The sequence below is a fragment of the Vipera ursinii genome, assembly GCF_947247035.1.
Source record: "Vipera ursinii genome assembly, chromosome: 5".
NCBI classification, from domain to species: Eukaryota; Metazoa; Chordata; class Lepidosauria; order Squamata; family Viperidae; genus Vipera; species Vipera ursinii.
The window spans coordinates 44,633,391-44,645,207 of NC_139518.1; the positions used below are offsets into that span (position 1 = coordinate 44,633,391).

Genomic DNA, 11,817 nt, shown 5'->3' on the forward strand with positions numbered 1-11,817 from the left:
TGTGGGGAACTGATGGGAATGCTTCACTGGAGCTCCAGTTCTCAGCGCTTCTACTCCCTTCCTTCCTACAGGGGTCTGGCCGCTATTCCATTTACATAGCGAACTATGCCAATGGAAGAGTTGGTCCTCATGCCCTCATTGAGATGGACACAGCTGCCAGTGACCTAGAGCATGGCATTGTGGCACTGAATGATGTGGCTGCAGAAGCTGGAGTCAATAAATTCACAGGTATGAGGGAAGCAGAGGGTTGCTATTTTGCTGAAGAAGACCTGAGGATACAAACTGGGAAGACCTTTGATCAGAATGAACTGCAGGTTTGAAGGAACTCTTAAAAGTGTCTTCTGTGAGCTTTTCCTTTGTTCTGTTGCCCTAGGTTTCAGAATAAATTTATCTTTCAGTGCCATAGAACATAATTTATGGGGGGCGTGTTTCCGTGTTAGCATTTCCTCTGAACAGTAGCCTATTTTTGTTTTTCCTGAAATTCTCCATTTCATAATGCATTGAGGGGGGCGCGGGGGGGAGAGAATAAAATGGCTTCCAGCAGAAAAGAAATGGGAGTTCTCCATGTTGGATACCATTTTGCTTCAGAATCCTCCAGTGGTCCTTTCTGAAAATCCTACGAAACTCAGGCCTAATGGCATATCTGAGGCTTTAGGGCAACACAATTGTAGCCACCAATTGAGTTGTGGCTGCCGGAAACAGACCCCTGAGAGCGAGAGAAAACTTGCCTCACACTATCCTGGCCCAGTCTCTGATTTTAGTCCCATTCATCTTGGCTCAGTATTCAGCCTCAAAGGTCCTGAATTCTTACCAAATATTTTTGTGGGTATTATGGAACTTCAGGGTAAAACAGGGATCCTCACAATGGATTTCAGTGTTTATCAATTCATAGGATTTGCTGTAGACAGAGGTGGGAAATAGGAGAATGAATCCATTGTTGGGGTTTTGGTCTTATATTCAGGCTAGGGTTTATTTCCAGTGCAGCTTCTGCTTCATATGGGGAACAGGTGATTGGGAGTGCTCTGGAGCTTTCACTCCTCTTGTTCCCAGGGGGTCGGGGCATAGCGGTGGGTCCCATTCTCAGTGAAGCTGCCTCTGACATATTTTGTGATAATGAGAACGGAGCCAACTTCCTCTTTCAGAACCAGGGCGATGGTACCTTCATAGATGTAGCACCCAGCACTGGTGAGTATCTAGCCTGGGCGAGGGTGTTGGGACGGCATGTCTTATAAGATTAAAACGATTTATGTAGTTGCTGAACACTTGAAATCCTACTAGAGTTGAGATTTTTTTTTCCCCTACCCCAGCCTCCCTACTCCTGGAGAAGGAGGGGGTAATAAGTGCACCCAGGCTCAACCACCAGTTATTTAGCGTCTGGCTGATGATCACTGGAGTTTAACGAGATGTCAGACTGGCATCCATCACCACCGTGCTGCTGATGACACCTATTCTCTTTAGAAACATTCCTTCCATGTCATCAAGGGAATAGGAACACACTGGCGAGAAGGAGATTGGGGGGGGGGGGGAAGGTGAAATAGCAGATTGCCAGTTCCTCAATGCCTCCTCAACTAGCCATACTACACGACCTGTTGTTCTTTTTGTCCCTGGCCCTGCAGCCGCTGACAGGTCCAGTAAGCAGCACTAGCTGCCAGAAAACCCTCTTCTGTCCTCTGCCACCAGGGAGTCTAAATTCCTTGAGCTCCACAACAGCATAAGATTCAGTTCAGTATAATACATGGGAAATTTCATCTAGCTTACTTCCCTATCGTCCTTCATAGGGTTGGATGATCCCTACCAACATGGTCGTGGAGTGGCCCTAGCTGACTTCAATCGTGATGGCAAAGTTGACCTAATCTATGGTAACTGGAATGGACCACACCGGCTCTATCTGCAAGTTAATGCAGGTGGGCGTATCCGCTTCCGAGTAAGTTCCATCTGGAAAAGGGAAGTCCAAAACCAGCATATGCCTGGAATGTCCCAGGCTCCCAGCAGGGAAAGGGGATTTGGGGACTCTGGTAATGAAGTAATGTAAGAAAGAATGGAGCACATAGATTAGGTCCAATAACCAAAGAGACTGATGTCTGTACCCCAATTGGATGACCAGAAATTCCATTTTTTAAGGATTATCTCCCAGCTCAAGAATGTTCCTTATTCCTGCAATGTAGATTTGGCAGCATTTTCATCATCTTGGTTTCTATCCATCAGCAGAACCCTCCTTCATAAAACTATATAGACTTTTAATATTGACTACGGCAATTAGCTTCCTACTTTTCCACCCAGCAACAAAGTCTCCAGCCACCTAAATCTATTCCTAATCTTTACTTCCTCTTGGTCATGCTCAAGCCCAAGCCCTGCCCCACTAATCCCCGTCCTTCCCCCAGGACATTGCCACGCCCAAACTGTCCATGCCATCACCTGTCCGCACCGTCATCGCTGCTGATTTTGACAATGACCAGGAATTGGAGGTCTTCTTCAACAACATCGCATATCGTGGCTCGTCTGCCAACCGCCTCTTCCGGTGGGTGAGAGCCACATGGCCACCAGAGGCTAGGGTAGTGGGCTCCCTATCTTGCTTGGCCCTGGATACTGCAACAAAGGTTTCCCAGCAGAGTCTGGTGGAAATCATCCTATCTTTAAAAAGTTCTGCATGCAAATCGAGAACATGAGATGAGACAGCTGGGAGGGGTAATTCTTGATCCATTGTACAGTGGCATTTACTCTCCTGTGTCATAATCCACAGGAGTGAGATGGTTCCAGCAGAATGGAAAGGGCCCCATTCAGTTCCAGCCAGCTGACAATGTTGTGACTATCTCACTACTGATACAACAGTCTGTTCTGCCTAGACCAATCCCTGGAGATTCTGGCTTTCACTAATTAGCACTTATGCACAGTTCCCATTAATTGTAGGCAATCAATGGCTTGTTAAACAGAGTTGCTTACATTTCTCTGACTAATAAAGTGATAGCAGCAGCATATGGCAAGTCTAGGGAGTGCGTGCCAAATTTATCATTTTGCAAATGTGCAAGGTCTCTTCTAGAGAAAAGAACAGTGGCAAAAGCAGATGCAGCCTACAGATCTAGGGTGGTGATCACCAGAAATAGATTTTCAAAATTAAGGTCCTCTTCTGGGAGGACAACATTCATTACTGCAGTCCTTTTCTGCTGCAGGGTTATCCGCCGAGAACATGCCGACCCAGCTATTGAAGAACTAAACCCTGGTGATGCTGTGGAACCAGAGGGGCGTGGCACAGGTGAATCATTGTGATGTCTTTTGTGGAGCATGATTATCATGCATCACTTAGCAAGAATAAAACAGCTATAAAAGAGGTTGCTGTAACCTATTGGCAATATTCTACCAGTGATGAATTGTGTACCAGTGACCCTTCGCTGTGCCAGGAAAATCTAGATATCTGGGTTGTTGGCAGTGGCACAGTTAGGAAATGTCAAATTCTGAGTGCAATGGTTTCAAATAACAGTGTACTTATATGATAAGTTTACATGAAATCTGTGTTTTGTAAACACTCAATGAACATATGCAAATGCTGCAGGTGTTTGAGGGAGAAAGGGAGAGACTGGCAAATCTTCACCTGGATCCTGCGATGCATCATAACAAGAGCATAATTATTTGCATTAGGCTCAGAGACAAAACATCCATGTGGGCTGACCCCTTGGCCTCTGGTTTGTTCTTGTGATTGGCTGCCTCTTAAAGCATATGAAGGAAGAGAAGAATGACCTTTGTCTGTGGTTCCTATTAACAGTCAGGAGACTTCATTCCTGAATATCAGTAGCAGAAAAAGCTCTTATTAATAGAGGATTTGGCATCTGTGAAATAGAGGGACATCGCAAATGCACCACTGCAAGGAAACTGAATGGAATCAAGCACAGAGAGGAAGAAACTATGTTCTAATTTTCTCATGTTGGACATTATATTATTCAATATTGCTGTTATGTAATGTGGTCCTTTCACAAAAGTGATGACCAGGGATACATTTCCTTACTGAGATTATATCATTTTAGGAGGTGTGGTGGTAGATTTTGATGGTGATGGGAAGCTGGATCTAATTCTTTCACATGGCGAATCCATGGCACAACCACTCTCAGTCTTCAAAGTCAATGAGGTACCTCTCTTAATGTGCTTAAAATCAAATCTATATGTGAACAAGCATGAAAGTCCTTCCTCAGTTCCATGACCACTTCATCCTTTGGCTGAGTCTGTCTGTCCATCTCCACAGGGTGCTGGCAACAACTGGCTGCGGGTGATTCCACGTACACGCTTTGGGGCATTTGCTCGTGGTGCTAAAGTGGTGCTGTTCACACGGCACAGTGGTGCCCATCTGCGCATCATTGATGGAGGGTCTGGGTACTTGTGTGAGATGGAGCCCGTTGCCCATTTCGGCTTGGGTGAGTGAGGAGTAGTAGAGGCAGGGCTTGGAATACAGAGTGGTGTGTGGACTCAGATCTCTTTTGCCCCGACCATCTGCCTACTAGTCCAACACATGTGATTACCTTTTTGTGACTCAGAGTCACTGGGAAATCCAGGTTCACTTAACAACCGTGTTACTATCTTAACAATTGCAGAAATTCATTTAACAACTGTAGCAAGAAACGTAGTAAAATGGGACTTAACAATTGTCTTGTTTAGCAACATAAATTTTGGACTCAATTGTGGTCATAAGTTGAGGACTACCTGTAATATACAGTACTTATTTTTTTCTTCCAAATCAAATTTGAGAGAGAGAAGCCTGGTGCAACCTAACGCCACCTCTGTATCTGATAGGGTCATATGAAGACAGATAGTGCCATGTGACCCTGAAATTGTTACAAACATAGGTCAATTATTAACAAACTTCAGTTTATATTTCCCCACTCTGTTCCACGCTGCTTCTTTTATTTTTGAATTAATTAGAGTTCTTGAAAACTCAAAAGCTTGCATGTTATTTTCTAAATCCCAACTTTCTCCAAAAAAGGCATTGCCTTAATGTGGACTTTGGGTTTTTTATGGTTCTTCCTTGTCTCTCATTCCCTCCTAACACTCACCAAACATCACCAGAAACACTGCAAACCAAATAAAACCTTAGTTCTGTCCTTTCACTTACATCCTTATCTTTCTATTCCTCCAAAATGTTTTAGTTCAGGGCCTCATCCCTGCATTCCTTCAATTCTATTAAGGTCCAGCAAGCATGCTGAAGAACCTACATTACAATACATTTCATGCTTTCAGATGATTTCCCAAGTCTGCCAGTTCAGCAGCAAATTTTTTAAGAGCTCTAGCAGCTCCCTATTTATTGGGGATCCACGGATATTAAACCACTGCTGCAATGAAGTGGTTTATAATTTTAATCTTTTACTTTGAAAATATTGAGCAAGTTAATTTTATTACCTTATGTATTAATGACAGGTAATTTATCCTCAGGAGTGTAAAGGGTGTTCACCGTAATTTGCATTCCCAGAGAGCAGACTGTTTGTATTACAGTGAAGCCCTGGTTTGCTCCTTCAGCTGTTTCTGCAGAAAGCACTGCATTTCTCCATGCCTCATTAGTCTTCTGCATCCTTGAGGTGGCTTGGTTTAGTGGGGCGTTGCCAGGTTAGATTGCGCTGTAAGTGAAGCCAAGTGGCTCAGAAATTCAAGGAGCCTATGTGCCCAAATATTACACATTCCTGCTGGTCTTGGCACAAAATAGTTGATGGAACAATACAACCCCGTTGCATCTCAAGTTCTTTCATCTCTGTTGGGAACAAATATTAAAATTTGGGAGGAGGAAAAGTAAGCATGAACCTGAAGGAAAGATGGTTTTCAATAACCATTCCTCTTTCTATGGTAGCTGCAGCTTTCTCCATTATTCAACAATTCCCTGTGCTTTTTCTTTGTAGGACAGGATGAACCCAGCAGCCTGGAAGTGACTTGGCCAGATGGCAAGTTTATCATAAGAGCTGTAGAGAGCACTGAGATCAATTCTGTACTGGAGATTGTCTATCCCAAAGTCACATCAGGGTCACCCACCGTTCTAGTTCCTCTTGAGGTAAGCTTCACAATTAAGCCAGTCTGGATGGAAGCAATAGACTTTGGCTTGGTCCTCACAAGACTGAGTGGCTGTGGCTGTCTGGGCTCCCGGGTAGGGAACATTTTCTTGGAGGAGGCTGGAAGGGGTTACACTTCCCCATTTCGAGACTGGGCTGCCACTTGGAGGCCTTCCTGAATTTGCAGCTGTGGCTCAAAGACCAGGTGGCAGCTGTGGCCAGGAGGCTTTTGCTTAGGTTCATCTTGTGCATCAGTTGAGCCCTTTTCTTGTCCAGGAGGCCTTCAGATACTCAGGCTTTATTCATCTTGTGACTGGACTATTGCAATAGACTCTACATGGGATTGCCCTTGAAGACCTTCTAGGAGCTGTAGCTGTATATGTGTAAAATGTAGAAATGCAACCACTTCTTGTTACGCTCATATGTCTGTGTTGGTACCAGTTGGCTTCCAAGTGCAATTTAAGGTGTTGGTCATTACCTATAAAGCCCTTCATGCCACGGCGCTCTGGTTCACCTGCAGAATTGCCTCGTCACCAATCATCTGCCTGGTATGTTCAGACAAAGTGGGTGCGGTCCAGGTTCCTTCAATTAAATAGTGTCACATGGTGAACCAAGGAACCATGTCGTCTATGTTCCTGCCCCCTGACGTCTGGAGAAGGATCCCCCTAAAGATGGCACCTACCCTCTTAGGTTTAATATGTTAATGGAGACCCTGTCGTGATTTTTGTACTGTTACAGCTTTTTGCCTGGGTTGTTATGTGTTTTGTTTTGATTGTTTTAAATTCTATATTGGATGTTGCCTATAATGGGATGGTGGGGTTTACTAAAAAATGACTGCTAAAATTTGGAAACAGAATTTGAACATACCATCTCTTTAATGAAAAGATTGGGTATGAATATGTCAAGGCTTTACTTGGAACAGCTTATATCCTGCAACAATACCTTTAATATTGTTAAACAACATCTGCCTACCCCAGGCATTTGGGAAGGACTTGATAGGTAGACAAAAAGGCCAATTTGAGTTTATATATCGGGCAGACCATGCAACCAACCATAATAATAAAATAAGAGAACCTTCCCATTTGCAAATACTGGATTGTGATTGCTCAACTACATTCACAATAAATAGTGAACAGATTCAAATTTGCAATGACTGATATTTGCCCAGTGCAGATTTTTTTTTCTTGCTGCACCTTCTTATCCAGAAAATCTACTGTGTGCCCTGATTTCCATATGAAGTCTCCGCTGCTACATAGGAAGCACCAGCTTCTACTATTTATTGTACAAGAGGATCAAAAGTGATATTATAACAAAAATGCCCCTCAAGATTGGTAGCTGTATGCAGGTAGTCCTCGACTTACAACCAGAGTTGAGCCCAAAATTCCCATTGTTAAGCAAAGCAGTTAAGTGAGTTTTGCCTCATTTTACAACCTTTTGCTGCAATGGTTAAGCAAATCATGCAGTCATTAAGTGAATCTAGCTTCCTACATTCATTGTGCTTGTCAGAAGCCAGTGCAACTGTCCAAATACATGCCAGTTGCCAAGTGCCCAAATTTTGAGCATGTGTCCATTGGGATGCTGCAATGGTTGCATGTGCGAAAAACGGCTATGAATCATTTTTTCCAGTGCCATTGGAACTTTGAACAGTCACTAAACAAATGGTTGTAAGTCGAGGACTACTTGTATTAGATAGTGTACGATCTGAAGCAACCATACAAATTCCAGAATAAATCCCTCAAAATAGATACGACAAAAATGAGATTAAGAATCAATGTTCTATTGATGATCTGTTTTCCTTTTCCCCTCATAGTGTGGCCAAGGATTCTCTCAGCACAAGAATGGGCGTTGTGTTGGTGAGTCACCTGCCAAGAGAAAATCAGCAGATGCTCCTGGGATGACATTTCTTGGTTCCCATAGCCGGGTTTCCCTGAAGTAGAATGACGTCCTTGGTATCCAAACCCACCAGTGTGGCTGATTTCTGAGACAGACGGCACTGAGTCTGTCTTTTATTGTTTCCCATGCTTTCTTTCTCTCCTCTCTCTCTCACTTCCTTTCTTCTCAGACATGGATGAGTGTGCAGAGTTTCCTTTTGTGTGTCCAAGAGGCAGACCCATCTGCATCAACACATATGGTGGGTACCGTTGCCGCAGCAACAAGCGCTGTAACCGGGGCTTTGAACCAAACGAGGACGGCACTGCTTGTGTTGGTGAGTGATGACATGGAGCTACTTCCCGAAGTCAGCTAGGAAATTCACAAGAAACTGTCAGGCAGTGAAACTCTGAAATTCTGTGTTAGGATATGTAGCTGATGGGAAGGGATGTTTGGAGCGGGAAGCAAACTAGCCAACAAGCTATTAAATTCACCTTAACTAATGACTAATTATTGTAGAGGGTAATACTTCCTGCTCGGTACCTTTGTTAAGCAGGGGAGAAGAATGATAGATAATTTTCTCAGGCTAAGAAAACTTGGCATCAAACATTCTGAAAGTTAGTCATTGCTGAGCAGCTTCCCACCATTTCTGGTTTGCCAGAGAGAAATGGCAGGTGGAGACCAGGGTGCTTGCTTCCCAGATATCACCGGCAGTTCCATGGCTAGATGGTGGCTGGGATTTTTGGACTTCTCTGGGTAGCCCTGTATCCTTTCCCCTAAAGGCCATCTCCTTGCTAAGTGCCACTAACGAGTCTTCTGTCCTCACTTCTTTTTCTCTTTTTCTCTGTGTGTAGCTCAAGTGGCCTTTTTCGGTGGATATCCTTCTTCAGGGAGCTGGCTGGGCTCGACCTTGCCATCAGCCCCTCTCCTTTCACTTTGCCTTGGACTCTGCTTTTACTCCTATGCACTTTAAGCCTTGCCAATAAAGGACAGAAGCAGCCTTTATGGATGAAATTAGCCTCCCCTCTCCTCCTTCCCTCCATATCCTCTCATCCAGTTTTCTCATGGTGGTCACTGGAAACGTGAACTGAGGTGGGAGCATCCATTATACAGCCCAGCTGATGACAGCGGCGCTACCAAATGGACCCTTTGCATGTTTTCTGAGAAAACAGAGAGGGCAGAGGCCCCACTAATGCTTGTCACCTCTGTAGGGTGGCCATTTTCCTAGGAGCTGGCCTGTAACCAAGAAGGTAGCTCTTGCTGGTAGTTGCTTGCTTGGTTAAATCAATAGAATTACTCTGTGCCTGCTGGTTTGGCCTATGACACAAGTGCTTCCCGTCCTTCCTCATGCTCCTCCTTTCCTCCTCTCCAGCCCAATACAAACCTAGATCTTGGTTTGTCTGCAATTTAAATAAACAATCTTCCAGCTGGCCAACTGCTCTCCTTTAACAGTCCCCCCCCCACACACCAATAAACTCTACATTGTCAACAAGCATCTACTTGCAACTATGCTTGGGATGTGGGTGAAATTGGAGGCAATCGCTAATACTCAGAAGAAAATAGGCCAGAAAACGAGATTAGTATTAAGCTAGGTGCCTGTTTACTTTATGGCAGACTTATGAATGCCTAAGAGCAGTTGCATAAATAGATATGAGTTGCTTGGTTTTACTTCATTTTAAAACGTATAGCAGCCACTCCGGCTGAATTCTGCCCTATAGGGCCAGGCACATCTGATTAGAAGTCCCCTCCTGGTAGCATCTCTGACTGAAGTTGCTTTTGCAGCAGCACACTTCCCACTTGCTTGTCAACTTTCCTACTATAGATGCTTTTTTTTTTGTAAATCTGGCTTAGAAATCTGGAGTTGAAGTCCATGCATTTGGAAGGTTGCCAGGTAGAGACCATATGCAAGTGGATCAGGCCCAATCCTGTGTCGATATGTGGTTAAGGTGTTGGACTAGGACCAGAGAGACTTTGGTCCATCCACATTCAAACATGAAAGTTCACCAGGTGACTTTAGTTCAGTCTCAGTTTTTGAGCCCAGACTACTTCAGGAGGCTGGGAGTAGGGGATAGAATTGGAGGAGGGATGTGGTGCATGCTTCCTTGAGCTCTTGGAAGAAAGGCAGGATATAAATCTAATAAACAGATACAGGCAACTTAGGGACCAAATGCAGCCTTTAATGCTTTTATTGTGGCCAATAAGAGTTCTACTCACTTTTGTAGGCCACATATGAGAATAATCATTAGCTGAATGGCAAGAATTGTGTGTGTGTGTGTGTGTGTGTGTGTTGGAATTGAAGTCTTGCCTCTCTGCAAACTTGTTCCAGATACTTTTTTTTCCCATCTGCCAATGGCAGTAGAGAAACAACTGTCTACAGTATAGCAGGTTCACATTGAGAGAAAGGCTAAACCTTCTCTGGTGAATGAAGTGGGAAGTGGGAAATGTATAACTGTAGTGCTGTTGTGTACACATAAATGGAAATGAGACAGCAGGAGTGACTATGCTCTCTACATGTATGATGTATTTCTATGTATTGTGATTCCACCTTCAAATTACATCCACTTGTGCAACTTAAGAAAGGTGGGAGCCAAATCATTCTTCATATCCATCCTTTAAAAAAGTTTATTATATTGTTGCAAGCACAGACTAGATGTGAGCAAGACATTTTTTTACAAAATATTGTGATTATAAGGCAAAGGAGCCCTGGGGCGCAGTGGTTAGAATGCAATATTGCAGGCTAACTCTGCCTACTGCCAGGAATTTGATCCTGACCGGCTCAAGGTTGACTCAACCTTCCACCCTTCCAAGGTTGGTAAAATGAGGACCCAGATTGCTGGGGGCAATATACTGACTCTGTAAACCACTTAGAGACAGCTGTAATGCACTACATCTTCTATTTGTTGCACAGTAAATACTATCACTTTGTAGGGGACCTAAGTTGTAACACACACAAAGCACATGTTCCAGTAGAGTTGCAATAGAACACAGATTGTGCTTTATGTCTGCAAGTGCATATTCCATTTAGTAATTTTGCTCCTGACTTAGATCCACTGAAACCATGACCGCTGTGTAAAGGGTGAGGTAAAGAAAGGCCAGAAGGCACATGATGTTGGTCAGAAGAAAAAAGAGCAGAGAGTAGCCATTCTATAGGTGTCAACCAATGTGAGCAAGATGGCTAGGAATTCCTGGTCAAGCTTCAAAGAAACTTTATTCTGCTTGACATTCCTTCCCAAATTCTGAAATGATCAGTTAATTGCTATTGAAAGAAAAGACTATCATTTATTTTTATAGGGTAAAATTGTTATTATTTAATTATTGAAATTAATAGCGATCCAGACATTATATAACTTCAAGTTAAAACACAAATCCAGATGGACTCTGGTATCTCATAGTGTAATGAGACAAACATCACACAGTATCTTGCCAGTTTTTCTCTGGCTTAGAATAAATGAGAAATCAGAGAGAATATGAATTCTCTTTCTCCCCATCTCCCCCCTGCCCGCCCCCAATCTCTCTTACAAACCTCCATATCGGTGTTTCTCAACCTTAGCAACTTTAAGCCAGTGGAGAATTCTAGGTCCAAACATCTTGAAGTTATCAAGGTTGAGAAACCTTGACCCACATCCTCCAACCTGCCATCTGACATGCTAGCCACAAGAGCAGGGTAGGCTATGGGCAGAGGCCTGTGAAAGAGATCTTTGTTTTCTACCTGCTGTGGATAAAAGGACTGGTGGTGGGATCCGATCTCGTTACCGTTCCAAGCCTCAGTTGCAACTGAGAGAAAGTTTCAATAGTGGATTGGGAATATTTGAGAGGGTTTCCCCCCCCCCCCCTTTTTTGCTTCTGAATCTAACAGGAACAAGTTTGTCCATCCTTAAACAAAAAGATATGTAAAAAGAGGAAGAGCTCAAAGCTGCAAAGAAGATGCCAT

The 11,817-nt window shown here is 43.7% G+C and overlaps 1 protein-coding gene across 1 annotated transcript in view; it reads left to right on the forward strand.

Moving 5' to 3' along the window:
• CRTAC1 (cartilage acidic protein 1) overlaps positions 1-11,817 on the forward strand; it is a 29,093-nt gene that overhangs the window by 16,021 nt on the left and 1,255 nt on the right. Inside the window, exons 5-14 of the mRNA XM_083364356.1 lie at positions 72-228; positions 1,051-1,185; positions 1,779-1,924; positions 2,382-2,518; positions 3,168-3,250; positions 4,017-4,117; positions 4,232-4,400; positions 5,871-6,019; positions 7,828-7,870; positions 8,080-8,223. Coding sequence (XP_083220482.1) covers positions 72-228; positions 1,051-1,185; positions 1,779-1,924; positions 2,382-2,518; positions 3,168-3,250; positions 4,017-4,117; positions 4,232-4,400; positions 5,871-6,019; positions 7,828-7,870; positions 8,080-8,223 — 1,264 coding nt within the window. The remainder of the gene's footprint in view (positions 1-71; positions 229-1,050; positions 1,186-1,778; positions 1,925-2,381; positions 2,519-3,167; positions 3,251-4,016; positions 4,118-4,231; positions 4,401-5,870; positions 6,020-7,827; positions 7,871-8,079; positions 8,224-11,817) is intronic.